This window comes from Rattus rattus, chromosome 8, assembly GCF_011064425.1.
Source record: "Rattus rattus isolate New Zealand chromosome 8, Rrattus_CSIRO_v1, whole genome shotgun sequence".
Classification (NCBI taxonomy): domain Eukaryota; kingdom Metazoa; phylum Chordata; class Mammalia; order Rodentia; family Muridae; genus Rattus; species Rattus rattus.
The window spans coordinates 42,915,674-42,934,935 of record NC_046161.1 but is presented as its reverse complement, the minus strand read 5'-3'; the positions used below and the strand labels follow the sequence as shown (position 1 = coordinate 42,934,935).

Here is a 19,262-nt window from a genome sequence, read left to right as displayed (position 1 = left end):
TTTGTGCCTTGGTGGCAGAATGGAATAGTGGAGACAGAGGTAAATATGTGCTCCTCCAAACCTAGGCTACTTTCTGTTCTTTTGCAGAAAAGGTGTGGGGTTTTTTTGTTTGTTTGTTTGTTTGTGTGTTTGTCTTCTTTGAAATAAAAAGTCTTAGAGCATGATGGCAAAGGCATGCTGCTCTCTTGGATACTTCCTGTCTTTTGGTTTAGCCAAGATTAACAGAGATCAGGCTTGCTCACGCTTGCCTAACAAATAAAGGCGTTTATCATCCCAGAGACAGACAGAGAATGTTCTAGGATGGTCCTTTGCACTTGGTGGTTTTGGCTTTATATTTCGTCTCTGTAGTCACTGTTTTTAGACATGTCTCCCGTCACAATCATGATGATTATTTTTGATTATTTTTTTTTTTTTTTTTTTTTTTTTTTTTTTTTTTTGGAGCTGGGGAATCCTTTGAGGTTGCTAGGAATGCTCCCCACTGAGCTAAATCCCCAACCCCATGATGATTATTTTTAATCAAGGAATGCTCCCATGAAGCCCAGGCTCTACTGGACCTGACTATATAACAAAGATGACCTTCACTTCTGATCTTCCCGAGTCTTGGAATTACAAGCACGTGCCACTGTGCCCTGCTTATGTGGTGTTGAAGGTTGAACCCCAGTTTCGTGCATACTGAGCAGACACCCTCTCAGCTTAGTCGCGCCTCTATTCCATGACAGATTCTTTTAAATTTGTTTTTTTTTTTTAATCCTACATTGAACAAAACGTCACTGATGAATCACGTGGTATGGCTGGGAGCGCTGGGCTCCTAGTGATGCTTCTTCAGCAAATGTAGTTTAAAAACACGTCAATCTGGTTTCCAATCACTCCAGCAGGTGGATGGAGGATATTGGTGCCATGTGCGATGGTCATGTCCCAGGCATCAATGGTACCCACATGAAGGTCTTTGAAAATCTCCTTTGTGGTTAGATACTGAACATAACCATGGAAGTCTCCGAATTTCTCTGTATCTAGGTTCATCTCCCTAATATTCTCCATCTTAATGATGACTTTAGTATCAGGGCTTCTGAGGAAGAGCCGTTCAATAGCCTTTTGGATATTGATGACTCGGTGAACAAAAAGTTCCATGGGAAAGGGTCTGAAGTGCTGGCCCACGGTAATGACTATGACAGTGTCTTTGTCGCCTGGCAAGCGGTCAATTTCCTGAGGGATATAGCCATCATCTATCACAGAGTAGAGCTGGACAGTGATGAAAGGGTGACTGTGTTTCTTCCATTCAACCAGAGTGTGCCTCTCAGCATCCAAAATCAAATGTTTCTTATATAGCCCAGTCCCGTGAAGGTCAAAAGGTTTCAACGCTGGAAAGAAAACAGAAGAGGTCTCCAACCGGAAGTTAATGAATACATGTTAAAAGGAAGAACAACATTTATGAGGAGACTAAAATATAACTAGAAAGATTCAAACCCAGGCAGCAGAACAAAAAGCCAAGCAGCCTAGGCAAGGAGGGAAACCACAGCAAAGCATCGTAGGGCCAGCTTGGGTTTCTGGAAGAATAGAAAGGTAACCACTTACTTTTTGCAACCTTGGGAAGATATTCGATCCATTGGCGAAGTGTGGAGTCTCCCAGGAGGTAAATGAGCTTTCTTTTTAAACAGTCATTTATCTGACTTGAGGTTAACAGGCGCTGGGTACACTGGGCTGATACCCACCTTCCTTGTAAAGTGTAACCGCTAGGTGTGGGAATCTCCATTCCGATCTCACATCTCTTTCTCCCGTTTTCACTCTCTGGTAACAGATATTGGTGGAAAATGGTTCTAATGGGGCGAGCCAGGCACTCAGCTTCCTCCCTTAGTTCCCCTTCCCCTTTTTCCTGTTATTTTATTTTTCGCTGCTCGGTATGTTTTGGTTCTCCAACTCACTCCAACTTTTTTTTTTTTTTTTTTTTTTTAGACAGGGTTCTTGGCTGGTCTGAACTCACTCTGTAGACCAGGATAGCTTTGAATACAGAGATTTGACCACCTCTGCTCTTGAATGCTGAGATTAAAATAGTGTACCACCTAGAGATTCAATGCAATTCCCATCAAAATTCCAACACAATTCCTTACAGGCCTTGAAAGGACAATTCTCAACGTCATATGAAAAAAAAAAAAACAGAAATAGCTAAAACACTCTTGTATAATCAGAGAACTTCTGAAAGAACCACCATCCCTGATTTCAAGCTGTATTACAAAGCAATAGTAATAAAAAACTACGTGGATTGGTATAGAAACAGACAGGTTGATCAGTGGAATTGAACCAAAGACCAAGGAATAAATCCACACACATAAAACACTTGCTTTTTGACAAAGAAGCCAAAACCATACAATGGAAAAGGGAGCGCATCTTCAACAAGTGGCGTTGATCCAACTGGATGTCTGTATGTTGAAGAATGAATATAGACCCATATTTATAACCATGCACAAAACTCAAGTCCAAGTGAACCAAAAACCTCAACTTAAAAGCAGATACACTAAATCTAATAGAAGAGAAACTGGGGAATAACCTTGAACTCACTGGTAGAGGAAACGACTTCCTGAACAGAACACCTGTTGCTCAGGCACTAAGATCAACAATTAATAAATGGGACCTCATGAACTGAAAATCTCTGTAAGGCAAAGGGCACTGTCAAAAGGAGAAGATGGCAACTGGCAGGATGGAAGAATAACGTCACTAACCCTACATCCGATAGAGACGTTTTATCAAGAAGTTAGACACTAACAACCTAAATAACCCAATTAAAAAATGGGGGACAGAGCTAAACAAAGAATTCTCAACAGAGGGATCTCCAATGGCCAAGAAACACTAAAGAAATGTTAGTCATTAGGGACATGCAAATCAAAACAACTCTGAGGTTCTACCTTACACCCACCAGAATGGCTAGACCAAAAACTCAAGAGATAGCACATGCTGGCAAGGATGTGGAGCAAGGGGAAACACTCCTCCATTGCTGGTGGGCTGCAAACTTGTACACACACTCTGGAAATCAATTTAGTGATTTCTCAGAAAACCGGGAGGGATCTGCAACTGGGATGTAAAGTGAATAAATAAATAAGTTAATGGGAAAAAAAAGCACCATCACACTGGGCTCCCTTTCTCTCTATAATAATAATAATAAAAAAAACAAAACAAACAGTGAACATTATTTATTCTTACAAGCAAACAAGTGAAAAACACTCAAATCAATCTTTTGAGTGATTCTGGTTCATCTCACTTCCCTTCTGTTTGCTTTCTTCCAAATATGGTCATTCGCTCAGAGTGGTATTTTTTTTTTTCTTTCCTTGTCATTCCCATTGGATCTTTGGTGACCAGAGTTTTCAATCTGAGTAATGTTACGTGGTCTGCCAGTTGGTGTCCTTATCAGTAAACCCCCTGCCTCCGTTTCTTCGGTGGAATAATATTAACAAGGGCATGGTACTCAATGCTTAACAGTATGAGTCCATTTAAACACTTTGGGGTGAAATGCTCAGCTCAACAATGTCTTAGTGGGCTAAAAGTGACAAACTGCACCTCACATGGACTAGCAGTATTCTGAATTGCTCTCTCAGGCCCCACTGTCATGACACTTCTGTCACTGTCCATCCTCCTAGACATCCGGATGGCAGGACATCTGGCATTTGTCATGGTGTGGCATGCTCATGCCGTACTTTTTTACCATGCTGTCCATGTTGCTATACTCCCCCTGAGCCAGTAACAGTGCTAGGGCTGGCTCCCTATGGCGTCACTCACGGCAACCAAGCATTCTAGCACCCAGGTATATTTTTAATCTCAGAGCCTATCGTCACATCTCTGCACTAATGCCAATTCAAGTGTTAGATAGGAATGCCATAAGAAGGGCGGGCAAGCATGGTTTACAGGTAGAAATGATTTCCTCTTCAAAGAATAGTTTCTGAGGGAAAAGGCCTGGGCTAACACATTGTACAGTGTTGGGGCCTGGGGTTCCTTTCATCTTGTTATTCTGCTCTTTCTAACATGGCTTCCTCCCAGGTCTAATGGGGCTTTTTCCTTTCTCACATTTTATCTGCAGTTCAGCCAGGGGGAAGGAAAGGAATAGTAGAGGAAGGGAAGTCACTTTTAAACACAGGGCCTAGAATGTTCATGTGTTGATTCTATTCATGCTCCTAGACAAAGGTTGCCACAGAAATCAGTAGCTGTTAGACTGAACAAGAGCCGGGCTAGAATAATGGTTTCTATTACCAAACAAGGAGTAGATATTAGGGACGTGCCATCTCTCTGCTTACTGTCCTCATGCAGTCCTTCCTTCAAGGACCTTACTATTTCTGGCCATGTCCTCAAAACAGAGCCATTATTAAATGGTTGGACTTTATGGTTAGCTCTCTGGGACATTTAAAAAGTTGCATTTATTTGTGTGTGTGTGTGTGTGTGTGTGTGTGTGTGTGTGTGTGTGAACATGTGCGTGTGTGGTGTATGTGCATGTGTGCCTTGGTGTGGCGCACCTGTGGAGGTCAGTGGACAACTTGCAGGAGTCAGTTTTTTTCCTTCTACTATGTTGGTCCTGGGAGACAAAGTTAGGTTGTAAGGCTTGGTGACAAATGTCTCCCTGCTGAGCCATCTCACTGGTCCTTGCTTAGCCTGCCGTACCTATACATTCTGTACTCACGGATTGAAACAATCATGCATGCAAGATATTCAGGAAAAACACTCATCTGCACTGAGCAGGTAATACTTCTTTTCCCTCCTCAGCAATCCCTCACCAATACCCTATTGGGGCTACTCACACAGCCTTTACCTTGTAGTGAGTATTAGAGGTACTTAGTACTGATTAAGGCCCAGAAGACGATGTGCATCAGCTATGTACAAACGCTATGCCATTTTATTCAAGAAGTTCAGGCATCTACAGGTTTAGGTATCCAGGGTGGGTCCTGAAGTCAATTCCCCAGGGGCAGCTCTTATGAATAACCCAAGGGCAAAGTGGCAATGTGGTGTTGGCAGCAGAATTATAAACCATACCTAGAATAAACTCTCAAGTCTTAGTAGTTGAGTTGCCAAATGGGATTTCCTCCTATGCCACTAATTATATAGCTATTTTGTTGCGATGCAGTTGGTCTTCTAGAAGGCAATATTGCATCCAGAACAGCTGAACACTGCGAGTGTGGACACTTGAGGCCTGTCATTACCAAATATCCCCTACTTTGATAATGCACCGAGAAGACAATCTGTACATTTATTCAGATAGTAACTTACTATCAACGGGGCATCCCTGCAAGCTGACTACAAGGCATATCATGTATAAACCTGTATGTCAGGACATCGTTTCCTTAGATCAGCTCGTTATTTCATGGTTAGCTCACATCTTGAGCAATACGTGTCCAATCATACGTGATTCTACCATATTTTTAATTACTTTAGAGATTGCAGAAGGCGTACTCATGGTTACAATGTGTTGTCCCTGAAAATTTCCAGGCCCCCGGTTCCTCAAACTTGTGACTATGTCTTTTCTACGGCAAAAGGACTTTTCCAGCTGTAACTGGGTTTGTGAGCTTGGGACGAAGAAGGTATTCTGTATTATATGGGTGGGAGGCCAACCCCATCTCATCAGTGGAGATGGAGGCAGATAGATGAGAGAAACATGACTATTTGACACGGTCACGGTTTCGGGAATTGGCTACAAGGGATGTGGGAGCCTTTAGAAGCTGTAGGGGGCACAGGGACATGCTTCTCTTGAGCCAGAAAGATACAGCCAGCTGGGGCTGGAGTGAGGTCAGTGAGGCTGATGGTAAGCACGTGAAACAGCAAATGCAGACAGAACACTTCCCCCTCATTTTACCTCACTTCATTACAGTGGCAAGAAGCGATTGCAGAGAAGCGAGCATCTTTTCAATGAGACGATTGCAGAGAAGCGAGCATCTTTTCAATCAGACGTCACTCTACCCAGAAGCAGTGTACTGGTTTTCTGTTTACACACACCGTACCCCCTGGTAACACCTACAAGCATCTTCTAGGTTACACGTAGTTGTTTAGTTGTGGATGAAGACCACTCTTTAAAGCGCTTTCTTCCTCATTTGGATTGTGGGTTTAAACCTCTAACGACAAACAGATAAACAAACCACTGAAATCTTCTAGAACGACAGTGATTTGAGCTTTCGCTAGGCTTCTAGCCTCCTCCTTGGTTACCTTCTATGATATGTCTTCCTGACTGGCCTATTAAAAAATGGTTCATGACAATTTTGCTCATTACTAGAATTTATCTAATCAAAAGTATTGATGAAGAACCGCAGGGTAGCACTCTACACCTCAGTGACTCTGGCGAGGAGTACTTTGTTAGCGACCGTGTCACGTGATAGTTCCCCTTCATTCCAGTCACAGCTACAGCGGCAACTGGAATTTACTCAAAGTTAACTGATCCCATGCGTGATTCTTGCTTATACCTGGCTACTCTCCCATGCCTTTCATGAGATTCTCCGCTCCCATTCTCTGACTGCAGACATCTTTCCAGGTTAGTCAAACACTAACTGGAATGGAAGTCCTGTGTGTGGCTTCCTCACAGTCAGTAGATTGAATGGGTTTTACATCACTAGCTTTCCAAACCTTTATTTTTTTCTCCATTTTCCCACAATGCCTCATTGTCTGCCAGACTCTCAATAATTATTTATTGAATAAAAGAATGAACACTGGCAATAAATCCTTATGCGTTGCCAAGTGTATCGGTGTGATTGATAAGGTAAAGTGGGCTTTGTGGGAGTTTCTTTTGGAGATAAGGCACTATAAAAATATTCTTCCTGGTGTAATGTTGCTTTGTGCTTGCCATCGAACACTTAATAAGATGGAAATACCATACAAACTTGATAAGTGCTGTAACTAAGTTAGAGGTTATGCTAAGGGACATTCTGAAACTACGCCTACAAGGACAAAGCTACCAGTATCTATCAATGACACCTGCGTAGTAGCTAGGACACAGGGATATGAATTCCTAGGTGAATTGTTATTTTTCACCTTCGAATCAAGATGGAGTCTATTATCAAGAATATGGAACCTTTTTAATTGGTTTCTCTCTTTAATGTACAGCCTGTTCACTATCTGCAGTATTTATTGGGAATTATAGTCTAGATAATTGCAATTGACACGGAACAAACCTTCCAAGAATCAAGAAGTACCTCCCACTGGGTTGAACACGCCTTTAATCCCAGTGCTCAGGAGAAAGAGGCAGGTGGATCTCTAAGTTTGAGACCAGTCCAGGGTACACAGTTAGACCCTGTTGAAAAAAAGAAGGGAAGAGAGAAGAAAAGGAAGGAGCTAGTGCAGGTAGAAGGGACTTACTGTTGCACTGGGAGACAGCGATATACTTAGGGTGCTTCATCATTTCAACTCCTATGTTGGACCTTCAAAATGACAAAATGACAGATTAGCCTGTTACGTGTTATAGAACATAGGCAGCACGAATCAGCAGCTTGTAAGGGAAGCAAGGGTCCATTTTAAATTTCAGCTAATATGAGTAGGAAGTATTATTTCAAAGGTCACTGAAATATTATAAAAGAGGTAGGATTTTGGAGTATTTTCTACCCTACTGAAGTCTCGGGAGTCCAGGGCATTTGCCACATGCAGTCATCAGTCATGATACTCTGTTATGCTTGCAGACAGGAGTCTAGCATGGCTGTCCTCTGAGAGGCTCCATCCACCAACAGACTCAGACAGGCATACACCCACAGTCAAACTTGGAGTTTGGAGACTCTTATGGAAGAATAGGAGGAAGGATTGCAATCCCTAAGGGGATAGAAACACCACAGGAAGACTAACAGAGTCAACTAACTGGACCCTTGGGGCTTTCAGAGATTGAACCACCATCCAAAGAACATACATGGGCTGGACCTAGGCCTCTCCACACACATGAAGCAGATATACAGCCTGACCTTCATGTGGGTCCTGACCAATGGGAGCAGTGGCTATCCCTAAAGCTTTTGCCTGTATGAAGGATATGTTCTTCCAGCTGGGCTGCCTTATCTGGCCTCAGTGGGAGAGGAAGCCCTTAGCCTCATAGAGACTTGAAGTGTCAGAGTTGGGGAATACCCAGGAGGGCCCCTATCTGCCCAGAGGAGAGGGAGAGGGGGCAGGGGAAGGACTGTGGGAGAGGGTGACCAGGAGGGGGGCAGTGAGCGGGATGTAAAATGTAAAACATAAAATTTTAAAATAATCATAAAATCATAAAAGCAAAAACTAGCTTCCACATCATCTACTCAAAGTCAGATAATCTTATCCTTAAATTATGATGGTTCTTCTTGTCTTGGTTTAAGAACATCTAAGTTCTTCAACACAAGGACACAGCATCCTCTCCCACTGCAGATGTTCACCTGCTGTTATTTAAAGTCAATCACTCTCCCATCATTTGCTCGAGGAGCCTAGACTTCCATGGTAGCACACAGACCGCAGGGACCCGACTTCCCATTTCCGTCCTACCTCCTGCTGTTTCTTTTTAACCTTCGAGTTCTCTTTTTAACCCAGACTTGTTTTACACAAGGCAAAGTTATCTGTAGGAAAGTAGTCCATTTGCTGGGTCACTCTCTCACCTTAATGCCTATCTCAATGATTGGTAGAAGATAGAGTTCGGTTTGCTGCATGATCTAATGCATGCTGTGAACATGGGGGTAGTTAGTGGGTAGGGAAGGTTAGGTGAGTTTCATAATCAGAAATAAAAGAGAAGGAACAGAAACCTAGCTGTGCTCTTACTCCCTCAGAAGGGGCGTGGGGCACATCACAGGAGGAGCTCAGACTTGGATGCTAGGTAAGATTCTGCAGTGTGCAATTTTTCCATGTGTGGTGTTATTCTTACCAATCATTTGTCTGAAAGCTTAAGGAGAAAAGATTCTAACCTTGACTTTGAAAACTGCTAAGAATGGAGTCTCTGAGGAACTATCTATCGTTTTATTTTAAATGAAATGTGGTGTGTGTGTGTGTATGTGTGTGTGTGTATACATGAGTGTGTATGAGTGCATGAGTGTGTGTATGCAAGTGTGTGTGTGTATGTGTGAGTATGAGTATGTGTATGTGTGTATATGTGTGAGTGTACATGAGTGTGTGTATGTGTGTGTATATGTTTGATTGTATATGAGTGTGTGTATGTAAGTGTGTGTGTATGTGTGAGTATGAGTATGTGTATGTGTATATATGTGTGAGTGTACATGAGTGTATGTGTGTGTAGTGATAGTATATGTGAGTGTATGTGTGTATATGAGTGGAGTGTGTGTATGTGTGTGTATATGTGAGATTGTATATGAGTGTGAGGAGATGTGAGTTAGTTGGATGTGTGTGAGCATGTATATGGAGTGTGTGTGTATGAGAGTGTGTGGTGTGTGAGTGTGATTGTGTGTATGTGACTGTGTGTGAGTGTGAGTGTGTATGAGTGTATATGAGTGAGTGCGTGAATGTGTATGAGCATGTGTATGTATGTGTGAATATGTGTATGTGGGTGAGTGAGTGTGTGTGTGTGTGTGTATGTGTGAGTGTGTGTACACTGTTTGGGGAGGGTATAGTTTTTTGACTGAATGAAAACAAAAAGGATTGCAACTGACAGGTGTCTCGGGGGCATGGCTACAGCCTTGGTTGACAGGAGGAGGCAATGCTGACAGCTAGGTTTGAGGAGCCCGTGCAGCTGAGGGCTTCCAGGAATTGCTAGGCCACAATGTGAGGAGGATGGAGGACTCTTCTACCCAAAGAAGGGCTCATGAGCCAAATCTGCTCAGGAGAGGAGCTGATGACTGGTAGGAGCTGACCTCTTAGCAGGATTGCTCAGGTTGCGGAGGAGAGAGCAGAGCTAAGCTTTGTGGTTGGAGCACTAAACACCTGGCCTAGAATAAACTTCGACTGTGCTTGCCGAAAAAATAAATAAAACCTGCTATGGTAGGTAAAGGAGGGAGAGAGGGAGGGGGAGAGAGAGGGGGAGGGGGTAAGGGACGGAGAGAGGGAGCAGATGGGGATAGAAAGGCTAAGAAAGAACCAGAGTAGAGTATGACAAACGAGACTGAGTCCCACTGTCACAGTAATTACAGAAGACTGACACTCTGAACTTGACAGTAGCACAAGGCTTGGTGGTGAGTGGATCAACAAAAGTTTGTTAAGAGGCAAACCATACCGGCTGTGATGGAGGAGGTGGGGGATCATGACGCCGTCAAATCTTTTTTTAAGGGAGAGCTTGAGACATCTCTGAACCACAGCAGGATAGTTTCCTTTGGAAGATATTTTGAAAGACCTAGATCTATAGTAAAATTACATAACCTGACTAGTTGACATCGGTTGTCAGGAGGAGCAGAGGCAGATACTTGTTTTTTGGTTACTCTTTTTTGGGCAACCCCTTTTGTTGAGTATGTCAGTAAGAAAGCCAAGTGTGGCACGGACAGGGGTCCAGTAAAGACAACACAGGTCTTACCAGAGTCTTGAGTGGAGGAAGCACCAGAGGGTCTTGCTCAGTATTGAGATTGGCAGTGAGGCTCTGCCTGGGGAGATCTCACTGTACTGAGAATATACTCACTTCTGAAAAAGGTTTTTTTCTTTGGCAGTGAGATAAGAAACAGCTTGGTGACTGGTACACACGTAGGTCAGGGCCTCACAGGGCATGTGTTGAGGCTTCACGCAGTAGAAGACTTCCTCGCCACCACGGTACAGGTATTTGCAGAGCTCACTGCTTGAGTTCAGGATCAGGCCACATTCAGCTGTGACCTTGGATGTGCCATTGACAAAAGTCCCTTTGAAGGCAATTCTACCATAGCCTTGGTTCCTTGCTCTCCAGAGAGCTGACACCCCTTCACTGGGGTGCATGAGCAGGATAGACAGGGAGACCTGGCCCTCCCAGAACAGAGTGAAGCTGATGAGGTAGGTGCCATTGTTGAAGTCTGTCACCTTTCCAGAAGCACCTGCCTTCAGGGCTGGGGAGGACATCCTGGCCCTCAGGAAATCCCCACCATATTCCTTCCTGTGACCAAAATAGTCCTTGGCCACCAGCAAGACATCCAGCTGGTCCCCTACACAGTATGTATCCTGAGGGTTGAGGATGGTGGCCGTGCTGTGTGTGGCACTTGTGGTGGTGTTGAGGTGAGCGAAGGGTCTGGGAGGGATCTGTCCATCTAGCTTCTCCAGGATCTCCCTGACTTTCAGCTCTGTCTCTGTTGGTGACTTGTCTTCTTGGTGGCCTGTCGTCTTAGGGATCTCCTCTCTTAGCTTAGTCTCTGTTGGTAACGTTGACCGGTTCATTGGAATTTCAGGAGGTGAGGACTTCGTGGATGTGATCCAGGGATGAAAGGATATGGATGTGTTTAGAGTGATCCAAAGCTGGAATGACAAGAAATGTGGTGCCCTTTAAAGAGGACCCTGCTCCCAGCCATTTTTACTTGAAATGAGTTAGAGTTTTACAGAAATATATTCATTTTAAAGTAAGACCTTGGAGACTAAGAATTGATGAAGTGAGTTTGCGCTTCTGCCTATATCTGTTGCAGCCTGTGACTGCTTTTTGCTAGTTTCCCACTGGCTGAATATGTCTGATGGCTAGTCCAATTACATAATATGAAAAAAAAATGAGGAAAACTGAACGATTGGTTTTATGATGCCTTTATTCTAAAACTTGATTAGTATGATATTGAGAAGGGCAAGGCTTTCCTCTCCCATGAACATGGCTTTTAAATTCTTTCTCTCCAAAATGTTATTACATGTTTTTATATAGACATGCTTATATAAACATGGAATAATGAAATCTATATATGTATAGGAATTCATGAATGTATCTGCTATGGGTTAATTTAGAATTACAAAGGTGGATTCAGAAAGAAAATAGTGCAATATAACATATATTTTAAAATACCCTCGTATTCTAACTTATCTGATTGTAATTTGGCCTTGAACTCACAATCCGGCTGTTTCAGTCTCCTGAGTGATGGGATTACACACATCTGATATTCAAATACAGAAATGCCACAAAGAGAAACGCAACAGAACATAGCTGAATTCCTATATAAACTTCCAGTGGCAAGCCTTTTCTAATCGTCGCTTAATATCTAGAAACTGCAAGGCACACTGGTTACTAATGGCAAAGGTCGGAGCAGGCTGGATCTAGATAGGCAAGCAGATATGCATCCAGACGTAGTGACAAACACTTATTTAGTGATATGGCAGTTGGTGGCCTTAACAAGGCATTTGGGGTGCCTGTGAGAGGTCGAAGTTTGATTATAAGGCTCTGAGGATGAAAGGGAAGTGAGGAAGTAGAGACAATGCCCCGTCCTCACCACAGGTCAATAAGAGAGAAGGAAACTGAGTTAGAATGGGAGATTGGGTGAAGGGTTCTGAGGGTGCAGCTCACCCAAGTACAGCTTCTGGTCAACGTGGGAGAGCATGTCCCTACCTTTGCAGAATTTTGGGAGATTACAAATATTACCCAGATAACCACTAAAAACGATGTGAATATTAGCAGCCTCTTCTGACGCATGATAGTGGAGAACATGATCCACATCCTAGGAGAGAGCACAAGAGAAGGCCCCAGGTGAGATGGGAGAGCCTTAGCACGTACTGTTTCACAGGTACTGTTTCACGGGGACTTGTGAGTTGCCTTCAGACCTGATTGTCTTCTGTGAGCCACCTTCTATGTCCTTCCTTGTCTTAGTGAGCAACCCCTTTGTCTTTCCTGTTCGCCGTTTCTTACTCAGGCGTTGATCTGAAAGCTCTCTTCTTCATCCTCAACCCTGAAATGGCAGTCAGATGTCTCCCCCCTTCTTATCTCCCTGTATATGTTTCCTCTAGAAACGCCCCACTTTCACACCACAATCCCAATGAGAAGCAGAAAAATTAGTAAGTCAGCATGTTTCTCTTTTGGGTGGGATATTGATGGGACCTTAAGTATACGCTTATGTTCCTGAAATAATCTTTAAACAAAGTCAGTCCTGTAGCGACTCTTGTTAGGCTGAACGCCAAGGATGAATCTTGAAGTGGAGATTCTTTTGGGGGGGGATGGAGTCTAAATTACTCTGCCAAAAGGCAAATTTAATAAGGTCATGTGAAGAAAGGGGAAGAGAAGTGGCCAGAAGGGTGTTGGGTGGGGAGGAGGGGATGAGACTGATAGCTAGTGTTCCTCTGAGTTGCCCTTTTCCAGGTGTTCATGGAGACCAGAAATAAATCAATCCGGAGATTCCTCAGAAAATTGGACATTCTACTACTTGAAGACCCAGCTATACCTCTCCTGGGCATATACCCAAAAGATGCTCCAACATACAACCAAGACACATGCTCTACTATGTTCATAGCAGTCTTATTTATAATAGCCAGAAGCTGGAAAGAACCCAGAAGTCCTTCAACAGAGGAATGGATACAGAAAATGTGGTACATCTACACAATGGAGTACTATTTAGCTATCAAAAACAATGACTTCATGAAATTCGTAGGCAAATGGATTGAACTAGAAAATATCATCCTGAGTGAGGTAACCCAATCACAGAAAAACACACATGGTATGTCCTCACTGATAAGTCGATATTAGCCCAAAAGCTGAATTACCCAAGATACAATCCACAGACCACATGAAGCTCAAGAAGAAGGATGACCAAAATGCAGATGCTTCACTCCTTCTTAAAAGGGGGAATCCATAGGAGGGGATAGGGAGGCAAAGTTTGGAGCAGAGACTGAAGGAATGGCCATTCAGAGCCTGCCCCACATGTGGCCCATATATATACAGCCACCAAAACTAGATAAGATGGATGGAGCTAAGAAGTGCATGCTGACAGGGACCGGATATAGATTTCTCCTGAGAAACAAGCCAGAACATGTCAAATAGAGAAGCGAATGCTAGCAGCAAACCATTGAACTGAGAATGGGACCCCCATTGGAGGAAATAGAGAAAGGATTGAAGGAGCTGAAAGGGCTTGCAACTCCCTAAGAACAACAATGCCAACCAACCAGAGCTCCCAGGGACTAAACCTCTACCCAAAGAGTACACATGGACAAACCCATGGCTCTAGCTGCATATGTAGCAGAGAATGGCCTTTCTGGGCACCAATGGAAGGAGAAGCCCTTGGTCCTGCCAAGGTTGAACCCTAAGTGTAGTGGAATGTCAGAGGGTGGGAAGGGAGGATGGATGGGGAGGGAACATCCTTATAGAAGAAGGGGAGGGGGTGGGATAGGGGGCTTATGTTGGGAAACCTGGAAAGAAAATAACATTTGGAATGTAAGTTAAAAAATCCAATAAAAACGGGAAAAATTCATATAACATGAAAAAAAAATGCAGTGTGTAGAGACCCTACTCTGTTTTGTTGTTGTTGTTGTTTGTTTGTTTGTTTTTAAATCTAAAGTACAGTGAATTTTAGGCTGTCCGAAAAGCTTCTGCATGGGTGAATTAACTCAATAGGTTCTGAAAGGATTCTGTTTGCATCTTACTGGTACAGAGCAAAACCAAATAACTCTCAGGCAGAAACCCGAACATAATTGACCAGGAAGAAATGAATATATTCTAAAGAGACACTTTAGCTATCAGACTATTAAAGCCACAGACGTTCAGAGAATTTTCCCAAGAATCTCATGCTGTAAGAAGAAAAACCCGGGACAATATGAGCAGAGGACTGTTCTCTCTCAGAAGGAGGTTTAAGGCCTTGTAGGGAGAGCGGCAGGTCAACAGCCGGCACTGCCACACCTCGCGTGGGAATGCTTAGGTATGCATTTCCACAGTGCCATTTAAGCTTTAGTCTCCTCTTTTCAGCATATTTGCCTCAAATACATCGCCTTGGATGCCTAACGATGATCATTTGGCTTTTAAAATTGACTTCTCAAGGGCGGGTGACTGAACCTGGCTTCTTGGAATAAAGACTTTGACCTCCCCCCAACCCCCAACTTCAGTATCAGAGCCTAGAGGGGAAAATCAGCTTCGAGCTAGTCAAATGTTCTGATTGAGATACAACGGCTGACTGCAGCTAACAGTACAGCACTCTCTAATGACGGACTGCGACCTCCCAGTTCTAGAAGGGCTGAATTTTGTGTCTGATGACCTCGAGATGAAAGTGAATGAAACCAGGAGGCAAGACATCACGGCTGCTGTAGTCTGTGTCACCGACTGTACCGTGCATTCAATACTAAACGACTTCCCTGAGAACTAGAACCTGTCCATGAATAAAGCGTTGGAGCCGTGCCTGTCTCAGCATTGTATATCTTGTGCTCCTGTGTCCCTGACAAGAATAATGCCTGCGGGATGAATAATTGTCAAAAGAAAAAAAAAAAGGCATAGTCTGTGCTTTCAAACCAACTTCCATTTTTGCCCACTAAGATCTCATATTTTCTAGTAGCCTGTCTAGTAAGGTAACGTGTCAGTCGACTACCACCACCGCTCCCCCCTTCCCCGCCCTAAGACTCACCTAGTCTTTCTGACTTTTAGGTGAGGGTCATGATGCATGAGTCACCATACCCAATCTTACCCAGGCTTTCCCACCCAGAAAGCAGTGCGTGTACATAGACCGAATTTTATCAACTCGGAAAAAAGCTACAGTTTTGACTCTTAGATTTCCAAGCCGGGTTTTCATTAAATATATTTATTCTGCGTGTTGATGAATGTAAAGATATTGAATACTTATCCATATGTATCTAGAAGATGAGGAAAGTCAACAGAGTGGGTAACTTAACTGTATATGAAGGTTGGAATACAGGAGTATGACGCCACATTCATGTCAACCTTGGAATATGCCTTATTTTCCCGTATTTGCCCATCATTGTCTGTCTCCTCTCATCTCTACCCCTCACAGGATGGATACCTTCTAGTACTCACCATGCTGTCTGCCAAATCTGAAAAACCCCTGTTGTTTAATCTTGAGCGTGAACACTGGGTTTTCTATCCTGAGCTCCCTCAGTCTAACATGTTTACTTTGCCATGATGCACCCCATCTCCCTTTGTGCTGTTCCCCGATAGGCCAATGGACATTCATGCAAGAGAGTAACCCAGGGTACAGTTCTCCGTAGGCTTAGAGCTCAGGGGTGTCTCACCTACAGCCTACACAGCTCTGCCTCTCCAAATGCCCTCGGGCTGTCTCCACTGGAAATACTCAAGGGTAGAGATGGGCTCACCCTGCCTCATGACCGCCAATAAGCAACATTGTACGCCTTTCTTCCTGGCTGAAACTAAGTGGCCACTGTGGATACACTTACATCGTAGAAATAAGCGAAGGCTGCAAACAGTGTTGCTTCTGGGAGAGAGTAACTCAGTGTAAACAGTGAGTTTACACTGCTCACAGGAGTCTCCAAAGTCAATTCCCCTTTGTCACCACTGTGGATTCTTCTCCCTGAATATGTGAACCATGTCCCCTACCAGATATGTAGATTTTCTTCTTGACTCTTGGCTCCTAAAGCCTGGTCATCCTCAGTCACTAGGTACCCATGTACAGACTGCAGATCTTGTCCCTACCATCACTAGTGACATAAACTTAATGTCTGGGTGTAGTGAAGCCAGCTACACTACACTTCCTGGCTTCTGTGAATATTGGGCACAGCCGTAATATTCACTCTCTGCAGTGAATATAATTCAGGTTATAGGAATCATATGACTTGCCCCGTCCACTCTCTATCCTTCTTTCTTCTCTCTCTTTAACCTGAGACATACTGGCTTTAGCAGCTGCCTTGTTTTGATCATACAAGATGATGAAAATATCCCGGAACATGAAGGTCCTAAGACTTATTTGTCCTGAAACAGGTCCATCTTTGGCTATTCAATGCAGCCCAAAGACTTTTTCCCCCTAAATGACATTTTCAAACATATAAAATAAACTATAGAGTGATATCTAAACTCAATCATACTGAAGTACAATAATCAACATTTCAAATAACCTAACTTTGCATTCAGTCGTAATTAAGTTTTTCATCAGCACACTGAATAACAGGCAGGGAGGTGTTATTGTATTTATAAAAATGTTTAAAGCATTTACAAGTATGGGTGGCATTAGAAGTCTCTTTTTCATTTTATTCAATTCATCTTTTAGTCTGTATGTGCATGGGTGTTTTGCTTGTGTGGATGTGAGTGGACCACATGTGTGAAGTGTCTGAGGAGACCAGCAAAAGGGATTACGGTCTCAGAAACTTGGGTTACTGACAGTTGTGAGACACCGTGGGAGTGCTGGAAATCAAGCCTGTGTCCTCTGGAAGAGCTGTCAGTACCCTTAACTGCTGAGATATTTCTCCAGTCCCTCGTCTCCCTAATAACCACACTGTGGCATGAAACCGCCATGATTTTAAGTTGTGTCTGGATCCACAGTTATTGAAAAACTGCTTTGATTGTGTAACAATGATCCAGGCCTTAGCCCAATTGACTCCATGATGGAATCCTGTATAACTGGGCCCCCTAATTGCCAGTAACAAGGAAGTTTTCACTGCAAGTGTTCGGTTTGTAAAACTGAGGCTTTCTGAAACAATTATTAGGAAAGATTCTGGCCTTTGAAAACAGGAAAAAAAAAAAAAAAACCTGGGGATTAAGTCTCTATGCCATAGGAAGGGACCCTGGGGACAGAGTTAATCATTCCCAGGCAGAAATCGACCAGGATTTCTGTTACGCTTAGGCACTTGGCCCCACACTACCCAGGGATAAGAAGTAACCAGACTTTCAGGACACTGAGTAACACAACACTGTGACTTGGGAAAATTAGTGTTAGAGGACTTCTCCTCGGTTGTTCCCTGTATTCTGTATTCTGATGCCTGCTATTCTGTCTTATGGGTCAATTTATCTGGATAACAGCCTCTGAGTTACTTGGCAGACATGTACTAATGGTTTGACTAAATGTGCCTCTTTGGATGCTTTCCAAACTAAATACATCAGGACCTGGAGGTATTAAAAGTTTCCATTTATGAATGAAAACAAATTAGATTTCCTTACCCAAAAATGAACCTACAGCATTGAAAAGGCTTAGACTCACTTCTTATAAGATAACGAAAACTAGGTATGCCTTTGGGGAAAAGCCTGCTATTTCTATCCTAATTGATCAGGAATAAATAAAAAAGAAGAATTTGCCATGGCTGAAAAAAAAAAAAAACAACACCCTCAAAAGAGAAAGAGTCAAAGACATAGATCAGATAATTGGTACCACTCTCTTCTCCTGTCTTTCTAACTACTTAGCAATACTGCCCGGGCCTTTAATTCCCATTCTGATTGGATTAGGGAATGGGGCCCCGGCATTTTAAACTAAAACAGATTGAGTTCATGATTTGACTAATTCACTAAGACCAGGGAAGAATGTGACGGCCCTGGACCTTAGCACAACTGACTCCATGACGGAAAAGCCATTCAGGCTGCAAAAGTCAGCACGTGGACAGCACCACCTGGCAAAAAGAAAACAGAACACCTAATCCATCAACGTCCACAGTTTTGGCAAAATCTCTAAATGTATCCATCTTGCTTTTCAGCTTCCGTAGTTCTGCATTTGGGTAATTGCTCTTGTGAACTGAAGCATGTCAACCCAGAACTCGGTTTATGTGTTTAAAAGCTTATCCTGAGATAGGCTTAGTGCTACACTGGGATCCCAAACACCCAGTGTCGTTGCTGGTCAGCTCATAAAGACATTCTATTGGCTTAGGCCAGTGACCAAGCTGTCTTCTCGGGCAGATACCCCACAATAGGTCTGTTACTGGTGTTCACAGTTGGAGACATTGCTGGACTTCACTTAGGAGGGGAGTGAAAAGAGAGCTTCTCTCTGTCAGCCCATTTCAGAGGAAGGCCCATGGCTCCATAAACTCTCAAGGGGAGAACGTAAGCTGATAGGACAAGAAAGAGAACTAAAGTCCTGTGGTATTTCCCTGTTCAGTTGCTGCTCTTTGGTTACCTGCTTCCTCATGCCACACCAGGCCGTTTGTTTCTAAGGGAAGTCAGTGTCTTTGATATTTATGTTCCCTTTCCTGTCATTACGACTGCTGCTCAGGAAAGAGGTATTTTCAACTTATCACTTACAAATTACCTTGTTGTTTTTTTTTTAAATATTGTAACATTTTGATAAGCTGCAATTTACATATCATAAACATACATGCATTTAAATACACAGTTCTAAGAATGTTGAGAAATGCTCACCTCTGTGTAGCAACTGCTCTCAATATTGAACATGTTATCATTACCCCTAATGATAGAAAGTCTTTATTAATATCCATACACTTATGCTGTTTCCAAGGCAACTATGGCCCTCCCTTCTGCCTACTGTGCATCTGGTCCCAGACAAACAGGCATTTCAGTTTTGGCTTTTAACAAGATTTGACTTTCCTGGGTTTCACATAAATGGATATATATA

General features: G+C 43.2%; 1 protein-coding gene across 1 annotated transcript; it reads right to left on the bottom strand.

The window, feature by feature from the left end:
- Positions 1-736: 736 nt before the first annotated feature.
- On the bottom strand, positions 737-11,260 carry LOC116907143 (NXPE family member 1-like). Its single transcript, XM_032910112.1, has 4 exons — positions 10,517-11,260; positions 7,315-7,376; positions 1,573-1,785; positions 737-1,358 (listed from the first exon to the last, which is right to left on the bottom strand). The coding sequence occupies exons 1-4, from the start codon at positions 11,233-11,235 to the stop codon at positions 823-825; spliced, it is 1,530 nt and encodes a 509-aa protein (XP_032766003.1). The 5' UTR covers positions 11,236-11,260; the 3' UTR covers positions 737-822.
- Positions 11,261-19,262: the final 8,002 nt, after the last annotated feature.

Excerpts from the sequence above, each read along its gene's own strand:
- LOC116907143 (XM_032910112.1), bottom strand. The coding sequence starts at position 11,235 with ATGAACCGGTCAACGTTACCAACAGAGACTAAGCTAAGAGAGGAGATC. Across the intron at positions 1,786-7,314 it reads CGCTGTCTCCCAGTGCAACA|AGAGTGAAAACGGGAGAAAG; the intron begins GTAAGTCCCTTC and ends ATCTGTTACCAG. Across the intron at positions 1,359-1,572 it reads TCTTCCCAAGGTTGCAAAAA|CGTTGAAACCTTTTGACCTT; the intron begins GTAAGTGGTTAC and ends TTTTCTTTCCAG.